General features: G+C 44.9%; 1 protein-coding gene across 1 annotated transcript in view; it reads right to left on the minus strand.

Moving 5' to 3' along the window:
• The window catches only part of LOC127635291 (carboxypeptidase A6-like), a 35734-nt gene extending 17269 nt beyond the window's left edge, over nucleotides 1-18465 (minus strand). The window contains exons 1-3 of the mRNA XM_052115207.1: nucleotides 18353-18465; nucleotides 3804-3879; nucleotides 737-861 (exon numbers count right to left, since the gene is read on the minus strand). Of these exons, the coding sequence (XP_051971167.1) occupies nucleotides 737-861; nucleotides 3804-3879; nucleotides 18353-18465 (314 nt within the window). The remainder of the gene's footprint in view (nucleotides 1-736; nucleotides 862-3803; nucleotides 3880-18352) is intronic.
• Nucleotides 18466-18975: the final 510 nt, after the last annotated feature.

The following is an 18975-nucleotide window of genomic DNA, read 5'->3' on the forward strand; positions in this document are numbered from 1 at the left end:
ATATTAGCAAGATTTTAGAGCTAAATAGCAAAAATTAAGTTTACACCTCTAACCACCACCTGAAAACTATTGGATATTTCTGACAGCTTCCTGACAGGTTACGCTCAATATCTCCAACATTGATTTACCAGTCACAAACACAGCGAGGACAAAACAGATAAAACCCCAACTTTGCTTGTTTGGTTGTTTTTTGTACAAGATTACAGAGGAGTGAATGAGAATGCCACAACTGATCCATCCGACCTGTCAGGACCAAAGCAAAAATAGATGGAGATTTTTAAACAAAGATCCAGGCGCATTCATTTCTCTCTCAACCCATCTCATTACTCAGAAGCCTCCCTTCAAAAACCTTCTGCCCATAAATATGCTCAAATATATCAGCATGCCAGCACCGTTTACAGCGTCGATCGCCATGAGGAGGAGATGAGAATTAAAGAGATGGTAAAAAAGGGATCCCTTGGGAAAAGGAAGACAATGAAAGTGTTTCTGGCTGCTGCAAGTGAGATAAACTTCATTGTTGCTTGTGATCTGGATGATTGATTGAGAGAGTGCTCAAAAGAGAACTCTGAATCATGCCTTTGTTTTTTTGGAAGGTTCTGCACATGCAAATCAAAGCCATGGGGATCTGAGTTGATATATCAGATGCTTCATCCCTAGAAATAGTTGTTTGTCCTACAGGACAATGAGAGAGGGAACATTTGCACTAATTATAGTACTAAGGGAGGAGGACACTTACTTATAGTGGATATGTGCCTGGTGTAGATGTCTCTTCAACCATTGAGTTTTGTTCCAGCCCACATGAACGTCTACTGAGCTGTTCTCTTGAATCAGAGATAAACTGTTGGGCTGCCAAAGGTCCACCTGCAGAACATCACACTGCCTGTCAATCAAGCAACTATTTTTTTTTTTTTTATCAAAATTCATCATCACTATAAATATATAACTTAATGTAAAGATTAAGAATAAAAAACTGTTGTTTCAAGCTGCAAATTTTAACAGTTATTAAAGGCATAATCTATGAAACTGATTACCATGTGGAATATCGCAATATATTATAAACATTATAAATCTTTAGTTTAGCTAAAAATATATAGGGAAAACCAGGGCTAGTTGTCACACTTTTTACTCCAGTGACTATTTCTTAGGTTAGGATTATTTTGGAAAGTCCATTTCTGCATTACAATATATACTCACCAAGCACTTCATTAAGAACACATGTACACCTACATATTCATGCGATTACCTAATCATCCAATCACGTGGCAGCAGTGCAGTGCATAAAATCACACAGATATGGGTCAGGAGCTTCAGTTAATGTACACATCAACCATCAGAATGGAGAAAAAAATTTGATCTCATTGATTTCGACATTGGCATAATTGTTGGTGCCAGATGGGCCGGTTTGAGTATTTTTGTAACTGCTGATCTCCTGGGATTTTCATGCACAACAGTCTCTAGAGCTTACTCAGAATGGTGCCAATGGGCTACAACAGCAGAAAACCACATTGGGCACTTTATTATGACTGTAGTGTTCCTAATATAGTGCTCGATGGTGTATATCTGAATGTTTTGCCTACAAAAAGTTACCAAACATTTTCACTGCTTTAACTCAGGAAAAAAGATGCTTTGTCCTTTAGTGAAAACTTGCAATAGCTGGGCTTATTGTCAAACTATACGGTGTACTTACACCATCATTTCAATTGTCACAATTAAACCAGTGCTGTAGGTTTCATATACATTTTTGGGGGGGGGACAGGTCTTTCTGTTATCCACAGATTAAAACCACCAAAACAATATCTACACCCCTCTTTAAATTCACACCCTCATTAAACACCCTCATTAAACATTAATAAAAAAATTATTTTACTTTTTCAATTTAGCTGAAAAGCCTGTAATAACAGGTTTTTCAGCTAAATTGAAAAAGTAAAATAATTTGATTCTTGAAAACAAATAAATTCTTGAAACAATACAAAATGTACAATTTCAACAAAAAATGTTTTTAATCCACAAATATTGTAATTGATAATTTTATGACATTTAAAATACATTCCTGATAAAAATGTGACAACATGACCCGACCTGACTTTCATGAAAAATATCTTTGTCCCAAGAACACATTTAAACCTTATGGTAATAATCTGCCTTCATAATTTGTATAATCTCAGTTTGATACAGAGTTTCAGAGAGCCAACCTGATCGCAGCATTTTACCAAAATAATCTGTTTCTGTGTGTGGATCCACTAAACCACCTCAGATTGCCACCATATGCTGGAGCCTTTGTAGCAGCCCAAATATCACTCCCTGAAACATAACCTCAGATTTGCATCATCTGCCTCTTCTGCCAAGTCACTACGCCGATGACATTGACTACAAGTCAGAGTTATTCACACTACCTATGTCTGCACCAGCAACAGCTTATAGTAATAGAAAAACTGAATCACAGTTGTTTACAACAAATTGTATTAAAAAAATGAATAGGATTTCAGGCCGTCAGCAACTGGACCTATAAACGATGCACCAAAATAATAGTTTTGATTATACTCCCCAAATACACAGTCACTTCAAACAGGCTACTGGCAAATGACACCATGTTAACCTGCCTTTGATCACAAGCTTTAGATGATGAACATGTCATCTATATTTTTGTTGTTGTTTATCTCATTGCTCACCTTGTTAAAAACCATAAAAAAAGAGGTTAGTAAAAAAACAATCCTGACCATACCACCATTAACACAGGTGGTATGCAGCTGTTGTGTTTACTATATGCAAACTGTTGAATTCAGTCCAACTTTAAGCCACAGCTGTATCTTATTTCTGCCGAGAGAAAAGTGGCCAAGTGGCACACTAACAATGACTAAATTGATATAATAATTTGCAGACTTCCACACAAGAGTGCAGTCAGAGTTTTAAACCTCTCTCAATTAATGCCATGACATACATTTTTGGGGGTCTCTTCACTCAGTGGTGTTAAACTCAACATGGATCAGATTGAGATGATATGCTATGGCTCACACAAGAGCCATACTGGATGATTCACCATACCATGAAATACCATAATGGATGATTAACTATAACTATAGCATTGTATTTACAGTACATTGTACTTCAAAGAATATCATGGTATATGTTCTTCAACCCACACTTCTGATGGTCACATCAATAAGCATATGGAGTAATTCTGAGATGAGATTGTCTCATTTAGTGTCAACAAAGTTAATGAGTAAAACCCTGCAAAGTATACCAGTGTTCTCTGAGTATTCAATACAAATACAGAGGCATCTCAGTTCAGAGGATAATTTCTGAAAAACAAAAATAGTATCTGGGATAGTGCAGGGGAAGTTCCTGACATTGACTCTTCCTAAACAAGGCTGAGCATGAGGATGTTCATGCATCACTGGTGTTGAGATAGACAAAGTGATGACACTCACAGACTGGAGAAAATCCAATGTAATGACATATTAACACACAGACATTCAGAAAAGGTATGCACTGGTAGAAAACAAAAATATTTTACCAGTCCTGGAAGACTGAATGTGGAAGAAAATGTTGAGAATTTTGCAGAATAACATGTTTTGATTGACATGATTTGTTAAAATACATTTATTCACTTGGCAGACACTTGATACAAAGCTACTTACAATGCATTCAAGATATTTATTTTATCAGTTTGTGCTGTTGTTGTTGTTGTTGTTATTGCGAGCCATGCTTGACATACATGATATACATTTCAGGGCCATCAGTAGGTATGGTTCTTTTTTTACATAGTCAATGTGACATGAGTATTGTAAAAAGAAGGGACTCACCGTGAGGTTTTGGAAAATCTGTTTGACTACTTGAACCTCTGTCTTGCACTTAGGAATTATTCTGAACACATGATCACTGCAGAAATAAAGGATTACCATTAATATAAGTGTTCAAATGCAGTGCTCAGTCAATGCATGAAAACATAAAAGTATAAACAATTTTAACAAAATAAAAGCTTCTATTATCCATAAGAAAATATAACCAATAATTTCTATTTCACATATGCGAGTAGCCAATCAGAAAAGGAGTGATGACTGAACTGTATGCACTCCATATCCCACTAATTACACCTTAAGAAACAGCAAATTTCCTGATGTATCTTCAGTCTGCACTCATCTTAATTTGGTCTGAATGAGCAGCCATCTAAAGCACAGTAACTGGTATCAGTAGGGATTTTGCCCAGACTTTCTAGGGTTTTAAAAATTTTACAAGGATATCCTCCTTTCATATTTTATCTAAGCTGAAGGAATTCCTTCTACTTGCTCCAGAGTGATAAATTGTTAAACAAACATTTAATCACCACTGAATCGAGACGAATCACAGAACAGCCAGGAAGTTGTTAACAGGATTTGAAATCTTCTCTGCCCCTGTGCCCATACACTTACTGAGATGTTCAATGTTTTCTGTCAGACATATAAACTCACATTGGTCAAAATGGCTTTTATTATGCCATTTCATAGGAAGTATAACATGTTATTTCAAAGTTACAAATATGGAGAGTAAAGTGCTATTATGGTAGATGTTTAGTTTGTCTTATCTAATGACAAATTACATCATTAGCCATTTGAATCTGTCCTGAGACCTGTGCTGTATTGCCTATTACAGTAGATGAGTAAGGAGGATGTGGGAAAAAGGAGGAAACCCTATTGAATGGTTGATATTGTCTTTTTAAGTCATTGCTACAGTATGTGGTTGCTAAGGTGTTCTTGATGGTTGCTAGGTGGTTGCTTACTGGTACAAGTCAAAAGAGTCCACACCCAAGTGTCTGATATTCTGATCTATGATATATAGGATGGGTCCCAACTTCATTGTAAATTAAAGGGATTTTTTCCATCGACTGCCAGGTTAAAATCACAAGTTATGTTGCTTAGAAAAGTAAGACCACATCCCTCCTCCACAAGCTGCTTGATTTGAGGTATCATTCATGTCCTAAGGACAATTGTGCAGAATGAATTATGCACTGAAGTTTAATACTCTGGCCAGGGTTAGGGTTTTCTTTTCAAATCCCCAACACTACGAATTATCAAAAGTAATAGTGATGCCTTTGCAAACACCAGTAGTTAAAGCCTCTCACATGTCATCATTAGTGATGTCAGTATTTCCTGTATTAATGGAATTGACAGACTTTTATTGAACGAAGTAACAAATAAAGGCTTCTCTACCAAAGGTTGTTTACTCTGAAAGGGTTCAAAAGACACCGATGATGACCTCATTACATCACAAAGAGCTAATCTGCTATTTTAAGGCTGTGAGTGACGCAAATGCTCCAGGTAAAACAAATCTTTTTTTGTGGTGTAATTGTGTGCGCTACTACACGCCAGGTCTGACATTATAAGAGAAAGCCACAATGCTCGTCTCAGGTTTACCATAAAGGTAGTCATCTCCCAGTGATGGTAGTAACAGTGGAAATTATGCTTGACACCACACCACACCTGTAGTACTGTATCTTTGTGGGATCATAACATGTGGAATTTTATGTCTCGGATGGTATTTCCCAAAGAATCTTTATTGTGTGGTGTCATGTAATATTTGGCCCACAGAGCTGTAAAGACCTGCTCATTTCTGAAATCACAAAAATAAACCCCTCCTCAGCTCCAGGGTACAAGGGCTGCTTTACACTCATATTCAAGTTAAAGCAAATTTTGCTGACTATACTGGAGATGGGACTGCTCATGGAGACCACTTGAGATTGTGCCCTCCTGGCAGAGTTGTTTTATTTTGTTGTTGTTTGTTTTAGTGCTTACTGTTGGTGGTGTTTGGATTGTTTCCACCTGTCCAATATTTAATTAATGTATATATGGTGATATGCTGTATATGCCCCTACAAAAACTTTAAAATCTGAACACTTTTAATTGTATTTATGTTATATTATGATACAGTATATCACAATATAACATAAATATAATTGTTCAGATTTAAATGTTTTTGTATATACAGTGCATCTGAAAAGTATTCACAGTGCTTCACTTTTCCCACATTTTTTATGTTTAAGCCTTATTCCAAAATGAAATAAATTAATTATTTTCCTAAAAATTCTACAAACAATACCCCATAATGACAATGTGAAAGAAGTTTGTTTGAAATCTTTGCAAATGTATTCAAAATAAAAAAATAAAGAATCATCTTTTGAACATCTCTGGAGAGATCTGAAAATGGCTGTGCACCGACGCTCCCCATCCAACCCGATGGAGCTTGAGAGGTCCTGCAAAGAAGAATGGGAGAAACTGCCCAAAAATAGGAGTGCCAAGCTTGTAGCATCATACACAAAAAGACTTGAGGCTGTAATTGGTGCCAAAGGTGATTCAACAAAGTATTGAGCAAAGGCTGTGAGTACATGTGAATATATATATATATATACAACAGTTAGTTCCATTCCGAATCTGACTGGATGATGCACTCCATGATGCACTCCATGAGCACTGATGATCTGACTCCATCAGCACTACGACACTGCACAGTGTGTGTATCATTCCGCTTGTGTTCGTGCCATTCTAAACAAGAATAAGAGCAGTAAGAGCAGTGCATCTGTGTTAAAAGCTACTGTTTGTCTTTTGTTTTTGACATTACACATGTTAGCCAGCAGGTAGAGGCAAAAGATAATTTTTGTGTGAAATGTGAGCCAGTTAGGTGACATGAAGTGAATCCATGTCAGCCAGTGTCTATAAAACCGCTTGTCTAAACTACACTACTAAAGCAAAGAAATAGCTATAAACTGCTTTAAACTAACAACTTCAGAATTATGGCTCATCACATCTGAGAGACACAACATACTGATTAATTGCACAATGGGTGCTGTTTAAAATGGCAGAGAACATTGCGGTTTCTATAGTGATAGATGCGCACTGGTTTCCGTGAAATAGGGAGAAATACACCCGCTTGGACGCTAGTTTTCCACTGAGAAAGCTGATCTTCAGAGAGCTGACAGCATCTCAGTTTGGGAGTTGCAACAGGTGATCACATACACTTCATCTCTCTCTCTCTCTCTCTCTCTCTCTCTCTCTCTCTCTCTCTCTCTCTCTCTCTCTACACACACACACACACACACACACACACACACACACACACACACACATCCTTGTTTATCCAATAACTTGTTCGAAACAGCATAAGCCATGATACTATTTCTGAAGTGACAATTTTGAAGTACATATTGGAGGCTTGGCCACATCATTTTTTTTTAACCAGCAATGGGACATTCTGATCCATCGAGTAAGAAAGTAGTTCCATGCAAAAATGCATTTTTTATGGCCATACTCAGTTTTTCCTAATTTTTTAACATTTATTTTTCATTGAACTCTTGTATATAAATAAATGTAAAAAAAAAAAAAAGGAAAAACTGAGTGTGGTCATAAAATCATGTATCATATATATACATATATATATATATATACATATATATATATATATATATATATATATATATATGAATACTTTGACTTTGACTTGTGTTATATTATTATATATCACAATATACTGTATATATCTCACAATTTAACATCAAAATATTCATAGATAAATGTTTTCTAGAGGCAAATTTGTATAAAAGTTCTGGAGTGACAAACATTACTGTTTCCCTCATTTTAAGATTTTGGTATTTTAATAATTGCATATAATTCATGTTTCATGCTGCTTAAAATACACAAGACATGATTTATGCTACTAAGAAAGCAAATAATTAACAATCCTTTTCAGAAAAGGTATTGGAAAACATATTTTTGTTTGTTTTAAAGGAATATGTTTGGATGAAATATCTAAAAATAATCCCAGCAGACCAGGCCAGAAAATACAGCATGAGCCTCATCACCAAAAATTTGGTGCTATGCCCCGTCATGTAATCCAGTGGGCTGCAATAAAACTGCTAAGATTGAAATCTCTTTTGTATGCATTTATTCCTGGTTCATTACGAAGACAAAAAAAAGAGGTCTTTCATCCATCTCTGTTTGATTAAGTTAATCTTTACGGCTACTGCTTGCCAATGTCTGAAATGTTTAGTGATGGAGAAAAGTTTCTTGACTTGAGAGGGCAATCTGGAATAATGTCTGTGCTTTTAAACCCAATATCTCATTGAAACAATTGTTCCCCTTCTGTCGCTCTCTTACGTTGTGTCAGAGAACGACACTAGGGGTCTCTCTTGAGCGCCGATATTCACCTCTGTACTATGAAAAAAGGCCAATGAGAGTTGGCAGCCAGTATTTGCATGTCCCGCCCCCGGACATACGGGTATTTAAGCGGCGCAAATACGGGAGTTCATTCAGAAAATTTCTTCGGAGCCGATGGTCGTGTTTGCAGTTTGCTGCGTGACTACACACCGAGTTCCTGCTATCCTCTGCTGCATGCTGTTGGATTCTGCGGCGCACAACAGCGGCTTTCTCCTGGTTGCACGGCTGTGCACTTCCTGCCCCTGAGCGCATCGACAGTTGCAGAAATAAGAAAGATCTCTCACGAGTCTTTCTTTCATAAAAGAGTTATTTCCTTCTAAAAGAGTAATTTCTCTAAAAGAGCAAAAACACAGCGGCGTGAACGTCCTTTTAAGGACGCGTCTTTTAAAGATGCCCTTCCGCCCCTGTGTTGTTCCTGGATGCTGGTAGAGTACTCTCCGCTTCCGGCGGCCACAGGCGTTGTCTCGTGTGTCTGGGCAGTGATCACACCGAGGCTGCGTTTGTGGATGGTTCATGTTCTCACTGCGAGAACATGACCATGACAACGTTGCGGTCGCGGCTTGCTTACAATCGTAAGCAAGCCACTCCAGCCGCCCCGTGTCGCTCCTTCTTCCCACGGGATTGAGGACGATGCGGCTGGCGATGGAGGCGATTTGGGGATGGCAGCGGGTGCAGCTCCGCCGGGTACGCCCCTCGGACCACCCGCGCCCGGCACGCTCGTTGACTCCCGTCCTCGCTCGAGGTGGCGGCGACTCGCCTCACAGCCAGTCTGCCTACCCTCAGGCGATGGAAGCAGATGAGTTCGCCGCGACATCGGAGGGCGTGGGCTCTGACGCTGAGGGCTCCTCTGGGCTGCCGCCTCGGGCTTGCACGCCCAGCAGGAGGCCGACGCGCAGATGTCCGATATGCTTTCCGGGCAGCCAATAGCGTGGGCCTGGATTGGAACCCTCCATCCTCCCCGCAGCCATCACGGCTAGACGATTGGTTTTTGGCGTGGGCGCCGCTCACAGCCTCGCCCCCAGTACCTTTCTTCCCGGAGGTGCATGATGAGCTGACGTCTTCGTGGAGAGCACCCCTCTCCACTCGTCGTGCCACCTGCTCATCCGCCCTCGCCACCCTCGACGGCGGAGCGCACCACGGGTACACGGAGATCCCCAGGTGGATAGAGCTGTTGCGATCCATCTATGCCCCGGAAGCACTACCACCTGGCGGGGCCGCCCTGTACTCCCTTCCCGGTCCTGTAGAGCAACATTCTCGCTCACCGCGAAGGCCTACAGCTCTACCGGACGCGCCGCTTCCGCCCTGCATGCCATGGCTCTCCTGCAGGTCCATCAAGCCAAGGCACTCCGCAACATGCACGGGGTGGCCCTGATCCCGACACGCTGCAGGAACTGCGCTCAGCGACCGACCTCGCCCTGAGAGCAACGAAGGTCACAGCGCGGGCACTCGGGCAGGCGATGGCCACTCTGGTGGTCCAGGAACGTCAGCAATGGCTGGACTTGGTTGAGATGCGTGAAGCCGACAAGACTCGCTTCCTCAACGCCCCTGTCTCCCAGTTCGGCCTCTTCGGCAACACCGTGGAGGACTTTGCCCAGCAGTTCTCCCTGGTGAAGAAGCAGACGGAGGCCATTTCTCACATCATGCCGCGCCGCAAGCCTGCCGCCACGGCCCAGGCCCCATCTGCTCGCCGAGGGCGTCCTCCTGCGGCCAGAAGACCTTCTGCTCCGCCCCAACCTGGGCCCAGCTCTCAGCCCCAGCGTCGAGCAAACCGCAGGAAGCGTACGCCCCCTGCCTCACGGACCCCGTCGAGGACCCGGAAGGCTCCCAGACGTCCCTGAGACAGCGGACCCAGAGGACGAGAAGTTAGCTCCGGAGATGGTGAGACCGCTCCGTCCCCCGGTGGAGGGCCGGGAGGAGAATCTTGTGTTTTTTTCATTTGCCGCACCCCCTGACGGGGCTGCGGTACCCAAATTCTCAATAAAAGAGCTATTTCCTTTACCTCTGGGTCACATGGCCCTCAAATGCCGTTCTCACGGCACTTTTGTTTCAGGCCTCAACAGTCCCGGCGCCCAGGATGCGGTGCTCCCGCCCTCAGCCCCACGACTGTTCCCCGGCCGGCCGGTTCAGACGAGTCCAGAGGACGCCGACATCAGACCTCCTCCTCTGTCACTGAACCCGCCCCTGCCGGGTGCGCGGAACAAGGTAAGTGCTTTGAGCTTATTCTCAGCACCAGAGCCTCGGGACGCCACAGAGCCTCCCGACGCTAGCGCTACCTGTTCCAGCACCGCTGCAAGCCCCGCTGGGTACGTCCAAAATACTTGTCCCCTTGGTGCCCCTAGCACAGAGCGCAGAGGCATGGCTTTCTCTGCCCAGCTCGTCACGCTGGCTGCACCGGACCATTCGACTCGGTTACGCAATTCAGTTTGCCAGGTCTCCGCCCCCTTCCTGGGCGTTCGTTCCTCCGCAGTGCACGGCGAACATGCCCTCTCCCTGCGCGAGGAAATCGCCTCCCTTCTAATCAAGGACGCGATAGAGCCTGTCCCTCCAACCGAAAGGAAGAAGGGTTTCTACAGCCCTTACTCGTTGTACCCAAGAAAGGCGGTGGCATACGACCGATCTTGGACCTGCGAAGTTTTCAATCGGACCCTGTCCAAACTCCCGTTCAAAATGCTCACCCAGAAACAAATCCTATCTGGCGTTCGGCATCTAGATTGGTTCGCAGCGGTAGACCTGAAGGACGCGTACTTTCACGTCTCAATTCGCCCTCGACACCGACCCTTTCTACGGTTCGCATTCGACGGCCAGGCGTATCAGTACAAGGTCCTCCCCTTCGGCCTGTCTCTGTCCCCTCGCGTCTTCACGAAGGTCGCAGAGGCGGCTCTTGCCCCGCCACGAGGAGTGGGCATACGCATACTCAATTACCTCGACGATTGGCTCATTCTGGCCCCCTCGCAGGAATTACTATGCGCACACAGAGACCAGGTGCTCGAGCACCTCCGCCGCTTGGGGCTTCAGGTCAACTGGGAGAAGAGCAAGCTCACCCCAGTCCAGAGCATCTCTTTCTCGGTTTGGAGTTAGACTCAGTCTCAATGACAGCACGTCTCTCCAACGAGCGTGCTCAGTCAGTGCTGGAATGCCTCGCTTCCTTCAAGCCAGGCACAGTGGTCCCGTTGAAACGTTTCCAACAGCTCCTGGGGCATATGGCATCCTCCGCGGCGGTCGCGCCACTAGGGTTGATGCATATGAGACCACTTCAGCATTGGCTCCAGACTCGAGTCCCGAGACGAGCATGGCGCCACGGCACGCACGGCGTGGAAATTACCACTGCCTGCCTCCAAACCCTGGACAGACCTCTGCTTTCTTCGGGCAGGGGTACCCTTGCAGCAGGTGTCCCGTCACGTTCTGGTTACAACCGACGCCTCCAAATTGGGTTGGGGCGCCGTGTGCAACGGGCGCAGCCGCAGGCCGGTGGAACCAAGGCCCGCTGCGCTGGCACATCAACTGCCTAGAGCTGCTGGCCGTTCGTCTTGCCCTGAAGAAATTTCTTCCGATGATTCGTGGCAAACATGTCCTGGTCAGGACAGACAGCACCACGGTGGTGGCTTACATAAACCGCCAAGGCGGAGTACGCTCCCCCCACATGTCACAGCTCGCCCGTCGTCTCTGGAGCGCCACTCACATCCCCGGCAACCTCAATGTGATAGCGGACGCGCTGTCAAGACAAACCTTGCCTGGCGGAGAGTGGAGGCTCCACCCCCAATCGGTCCAGCTGATTTGGGACAGGTTCGGCAGGGCCCAGGTAGACCTGTTTGCCTCCCAGGAAACCTCCCACTGTCCGCTCTGGTATGCCCTCACAGAGGCTCCCCTGGGGACAGATGCTCTGGCACACAGCTGGCCCGTGGGGCTGCGCAAGTACGCTTTTCCCCCAGTGAGCCTTCTTGCACAGGTGCTATGCAAGGTCAGGGAGGACAAGGAGCAAGTCACTCTGGTGGCCCCCTACTGGCCCAACCGGACGTGGTTTTCGGATCTCACGCTCCTTATGACAGCCCCTCCCTGGCGAATTCCCCTGAGGAAGGACCTTCTTTCTCAGGGACGGGGCACGCTCTGGCACCCGCGCCCAGACCTCTGGAAACTCCACGTCTGGTCCCTGGACGGGACGCGGAGGGTCTAGCCGGCCTACCTTTAGCCGTCATAGACACTATTAACCAAGCCAGAGCCCCTTCGACCAGGCATCTTTACGCCCTGAAGTGGCGTCTGTTCGCGAACTGGTGTTCTTCCCGAGCCGAAGACCCGCAGAAGTGCGCAGTTAGGTCAGTGCTCGTGTTTGTTCAGGAGAGGCTGGAGAGGAGGCTGTCCCCATCCACCCTCAAGGTGTATGTTGCTGTTATCGCGGCCCTCCATGACACGGTAGACGGCAAGTCTCTTGGCAAGCACGACTTAATCGTCAGGGTCCTAAAAGATGCCCGGAGGATGATTCCCTCCCGGCCTAACCTATTTCCCTCCTGGGATCTCTCGGTCGTCCTGATGGGACTCCGGAGACCCCCCTTCGAGCCGCTTGACTCAGTTGGACTCAGGGCCCTCTCTCTCAAGACTGCCCTGCTGATCGCGCTCGCCTCCATCAAGAGGGTCGGGGACCTGCATGCGTTCTCTGTTAGCGACGCCTGCCTGGAGTTCGGTCCGGCAGACACTTTCGTGATCCTAAGACCGCGACCGGGCTACGTGCCCAAGGTTCCTACCACACCCTTCAGGGATCAGGTGGTGAACCTGCAAGCGCTGCCCTGGGAGGAGGCAGACCCAGCCCTCTCACTGCTGTGTCCGGTACGTGCCTTACGTATTTACCTGGACCGCACACAGAGCACCAGACGCTCTGAGCAGCTCTTCGTCTGCTTTGGGGACAGCAGAAAGGGAACGCTGTCTCCAAGCAGAGACTCGCCCACTGGGTTGTCGATGCCATTTCCCTAGCTTATCACACCCAGGCCGTGCCCCCCTTTGCGGGTCCGAGCCCACTCCACTAGGAGTGTTAGCGTCCTCATGGGCACTGGCTAGGGGCACTGCCCTAGCAGACATTTGTAGAGCTGCGGGCTGGGCAACACCTAACACTTTTGCGAGATTCTACAATCTCCGAGTTGAGTCAGTTTCGTCCCGTGTTCTCTCAGGTACCAAGCCCGTGAGAACTCGGTGGCACGCCGACGATCTGACCGGGTGGATCGCTTGCACCCAGCGCCCTTCCCCTAACCAGGGGAAACAGTGCGCCTTCTTCCCAGGAGATCCCAGGCTTGGGACACTGGTTGGCTCCTCCCCTAGCCCTTGCGGGTCGCAGTTCTCGCGGAGGGACTCGCCGACCCAAACCACTGCGGGTACCGCTAGCTACCCTGTACTGGTATAGGGGCCCCACAGGTAAGGCCTCCTGCTCGGACTCCCCTGTGTGTAAAACCACGGTTCTGTCCCCTCACGTGAGTTGACGCCGTGTTTCCCTTAGGCAGTCACAGCTACCTCAGGTGCCGTGCTGTGTGCTCCCCCTCTCTGAGGCTGGTGCTACCACCGCACTACTGTTCCGCATAAGGCCTAGGTATAGGCCATGCGATGTATGTGCCACTCAAATTTGCCTCCCCTCCGGGTAGGTGTGGCCTCCGCAGGGTCTTCCCCGCCCTACCAAGGGCTAAGACCCCCTTCCCTCAATGCGTGTAAGGGCCCCGGCCGTAGTTGCTCTATGCGAGAAACATAGAGAGAAAAGAGGCCCAGCCAGGCTGGCCCGTTCCCATGTTGGCGGCCGTCACCTTGTTCCCCCTCCGGGGTAACGATAAGGAATCCTGATGGCTTAAATGGGGCATTGGGGAAGGGTACGTGCGGCCTGATACAGTTGGTCGTTCTGCACGTAGGAATACCTGCTCGCTCCTGTATCAGCGGATCACGTACACGGCTCAGCGCATGGCGCTTTTAAGTGGACCCCTAGTGTCGTTCTCTGACACAACGTAAGAGAGCGACAGAAGGGGAACGTCTAGGTTACGTATGTAACCTCAGTTCCCCGATGGAGGAACGAGACGTTGTGTCCCCCTTGCCACGTCGCTGAGCCGAGCCCCTGTTGTGGCCGGACCATTTCCTGCTCCTCAGAAAAATCCTGAATGAACTCCCGTATTTGCGCCGCTTAAATACCCGTATGTCCGGGGGCGGGACATGCAAATACTGGCTGCCAACTCTCATTGGCCTTTTTTCATAGTACAGAGGTGAATATCGGCGCTCAAGAGAGACCCCTAGTGTCGTTCTCTGACACAACGTAAGAGAGCGACAGAAGGGGAACTGAGGTTACATACGTAACCTAGACGTTATTTGATATGTCTTTTCAGTATGTTTGCATCATACTAATCCGCAGCATTTTTTTCATGTTCACATCTTTTTGGGAGACAAAATAAAACATAAGCACACTGTCTTCATTCCTGATATTACATTAGTGAAGTATACACACCCCCTCTGATTTCAGCTGACAACTGACTGACACATTAAGGACAAAGCCTGGCATTTAGTTTGCTGTGTGTGTTTGTGAATGTGTGCGGGCAGTCTTTGCTCAAACATACTGGGCTTCACACCCTCACACATGTGAAGAAGCATTGATTGTTGCATTTTATAGCTTGTGTAAAGCATCCATCTGACGCAATGGAGAGAAACACAATTGACTACCCCTATATGGTTGCCTGGAATTTATAGCACCCTGTCTTGAGAAAGGCATTAACTCATGGGAGGTTGACATTTAATCCTGAAAAGTAAAAAAAATCTTAGCAAAACAAAACATGAAATCCATCCTGTTGACCTGCTTTTTTTAAGAAAATTTTCAGTAGCGCTACTATTTAATCATCTAGTTTTAGACAGTTAAACACTTTTAACAATGTGTGACACAAAAAAAGCATATAATGTCAACCACCCATATTCAAACTGACCTATAAAGAGAGGAAGTCAAAACAAACTAATAAATCTTCAGTGAGAATCATTGTGAGCCATAAATAACTCAAGTTTCAAAGCTTTTCTTATGATAAGCAGCATCATTCCTAATCCTACATAGCTGCATCAGAAAAAAATTGCATTGGCCTAAATGAGAATTTAGACTGAATTAGGTAGGTGTATTTGCTTATGACAAATGCATTCCTGGTGTAATTTCCCTTTTAATGCAAATAATGTAAAAGCTGCTTTCTTTTCACCTGTGCAACACTTCATGGTGCCCTAAAAATGCACTAAAATGGAATATGGAGCATTTATTCCATCAAAATCAAAATAACAGGGTAGTGCAATTGTCCAGGTAAAACACATAATGACTTGGTTGTGTCCCTTTCCGAAATATAACTGAAGCCAAAACATCACTGCACAGAAACTCTGATGTTATCGTCATGTAAGTGGTGATATCTGGAAGACCACAGGGATAAGGTGTCCTTTTCAGCAGTGTGTTTTCATTGTACTGTTTCCGCTTAAATATTTTCTTTCGACTCTCTGTCTGACAGTGTTTCCCCAGTTCTCACTCTGCCGGTTAGCACTGTCAAGTAAGACGCAAGTGTTTTAGCCTCATTTTGAACAGTTTGCTTGTTTCCTTGCCTTTTTTTTAATCCCCTCTCAATTTGGAATGCCCAATTCCCACTACTTAGTAGGTCCTCGTGGTGGCGTGGTTACTCAACTCAATCCGGGTGGCGGAGGACAAGTCTCACTTGCCTCCACTTCTGTGACAGTCAATCCACGCATCTTATCATGTGGCTCGTTGTGCATGACACCACAGAGACTCTGCTTGTGGAGGCTCATGCTACTCTCCATGATCCACGCACATCTTAACACATGCCCTATTGAGAGCGAGAACCACTAATCGTGACCACGAGGAGGTTACCCCATGTGACTCTACCCTCCCTTGCAGCCAGGCCAATTTGGTTGCTTAGGATACCTGGCTGGAGTCACTCAGCACACCCTGGATTCGAACTTGCGACTCCAGGGGTCATAGTCAGCGTCAATACTCCTTGCATTTAATAATTCAGAAACAAGGGTATGGAGGAGAATGGGAAGTACTGCTCAAATTCGAAATACCATACACTACTTTGTGATGAAATCAGGCCTAATCCAGACTCTTATTTGAAACTAATGAGGACAGTCTCTGTTAAATTTGGTTATGAGTCTTATAACCCGGGTTTCAAATTAACAACCGCCAACCCACCAAATGTGGCTATTTAATGCGCAGTGGTGGATAATTTTGCTCATCTGTGGAGGACAACCTGTTAGACATCTCGGAGTGACACCACAAGAAATGCCATTAGCCACAAAGACACGTTTGAAGAAATACATTTCATTATATTTGGAATAACAGATGAAAGAATATCCACTGATGTGAGTTTCTGATTCGCTGTGTGTTGAAAGGTTCAGAGGCATGCTGCCGCCCATGAGCACAGCTGGAGCACTTCTCACGGAACACACTCTCACTCTTTATTCTCTGTTTCAGTTGTATGAAAACAATTTGCAGAAATAGTGTCATCTGTGAGAACGCTGCAATTTATCTCAGACCATCTCAGGAGGTGCTCAAAATGTAGTTCGCTTTATTTTTATATGCATTATGAACACAACTCTGCAGGTTCACTTTATTCTGACACTGATTAATTCCAAATATTTGTGGCTATATAAACAACATTGCTATACATAGCAAATGACATGCAGTGGCATTAGGGGAATTGCTCTGTGTGCCATAATAATTTAGTTCAGCCTCAATTGGTGCTTGAACAAGAATTTCTCTTCTGTGCTTGTCTACTCTTTAGCTTCCAGAGAGATAGGTAGATAGATAGGTATACGTAACTCTTACTATGTACTGTCTATATACTGTATCAGAGAAGGGTTCTAAGCAGCATGTGAAATGAACTGTTTTGCCCAGCCACTGCGGCTGATGAATGCCAAATTTTACCAGCCATATATAAATAAATACAAAATATATTTTTTCATGTGTGTGTGTGTGTGTGTGTGTGTGTGTGTGTGTGTACATGTTTATACTACATTGTGGGGACAAAATATCCCCACGAGGATAGTAAAACCTGAGAGCACCTACCTTGTGGGGCCCAGCCAGTGGTCCCTACGAGGAAAATGGCTTATACTAGACTATGTTTTTTTTTATGTAAAAATGCAAAAAGGTTTCTGTGAGGGTTAAGTTGGGGATATAAATTGTTAGATCAGTATAAAATCCATAAAATGCATGGAAGTCTATGGAGAGTCCCTACAATGATTAAAAAAACAAGTTTGTTTGTGTGTGTGTGTGTGTGTGTGTGTGTGTGTGTGTGTGTGTGTGTGTGTGTGTGTGTGTGTGTGTGTAATCTAAGTGGTGGGCAAAAAAAAAAAATCATTTCATACCCTGCTTAACCTTCTCTGCCCCCTAAAATATGCTATGAGTAGAGAGAGGACATGAAGATGGCAATGAGAGATCCAGTAAGCATAGAGTAGATTAAGTCTACCAGGGAACTCCCTTACTTTTCCTTTTTATCATCAAACCCTATAATCTAACTGTGACAAAATTTGTTTCACAAAAACGTCACAACAGGCTTATAACACTAATATTTGCCAAATGTCAATATTCGTCCATTGTCATCTTCAGAGGTCCTTTGCACTCCGTGCTTCTACTTGTCGAGACAACCTGCATTGTTTAAGATGTCACTTAAGTAGTGCTTTTCAACCTTTCCAAAAGAACAAATCTTGGCCCGGTGAAACAGCTTTGCTGTATTAATCCAGTGTTGACAAAAGAAGAGACTGATCTCTAGTTTTTACGTGCTGACTCTGAGACACAGAGTGCACCACGCTTCAATCGTCTCCTCGCTCTAGATTCTCAATACTGCTGAGAATCCTATTCATTTTATCGAACCGAATCGGATCGTTCGGACGGACGGTTCGTTGTAACAAACCGGTGAAGAACCGAATCATATGATGCTGTTTACAGAAGTCCCCGCGTGTTATTTTTACGTTGCCAAATTAATATTTATTAAAACACCTAATATGATTGGGCGAATTTAAGTGTTTTCCATATCAGTCGAGTGTTTTTCAAACGTCAAAAGAACGACTTGCGAATTGGGCATCAGCCATCCTCAGCGCTTCAGAGTTCTATAGACTTCACCGCTCAGTAAAACTTTTAGCGCCAATGAATGAATGACTGAATGAAACACATCACTTACCCGACATAGCGGTTTTTGAAGAGGTAAGCGCAGACAGGACATAGCGTGGTGCTGAAAATTATAACACATCCGAATAAAACAGTGCTGACCAAGTCTCTGCTTCTCAATGCCATATTACTAACCTAGTTTAAAAACTGTAGAGACGGTGACGCTGCAGCTGTTTATCAGAGGCTGCGCTTTGCATGTGGATAGTGACTGAAAATAATCCGAATGAATTTGGACGATTTCTTGAGGTGCAGGTAGAGGTGTGAAATCATTCATGAGGGAATTCGGGTGGTATCCCGAGTCTTTTAAAGTGTTTTGGAAGTGCGGTCACGTGATGCGGGGTGTCAGAGGGGTTGGGAACTGAATCTCTTTTGAGAGAGATCATAGAAGCGCTCAAAGTGAAGCAGCGCAGTTTATAAAGGGCGGAATTTCTGTCTCGTCACGGCTGCCAGCAGTGTAGATGCCATGGTTGCAAAACGTTGAGTTACAAAATATATGAATTGTATATAGACCTACAACGTAAGCAACTACGTCATTGTTGTTAACAACATCGTTTTCCACCCATTTAACTTGTCACAAGAATATAATGTCATTTTTTTATGAGTTTAATATGAAGAATTAATTTGACTTCATCAACA

Source organism: Xyrauchen texanus, chromosome 42, assembly GCF_025860055.1.
Source record: "Xyrauchen texanus isolate HMW12.3.18 chromosome 42, RBS_HiC_50CHRs, whole genome shotgun sequence".
NCBI classification, from domain to species: Eukaryota; Metazoa; Chordata; class Actinopteri; order Cypriniformes; family Catostomidae; genus Xyrauchen; species Xyrauchen texanus.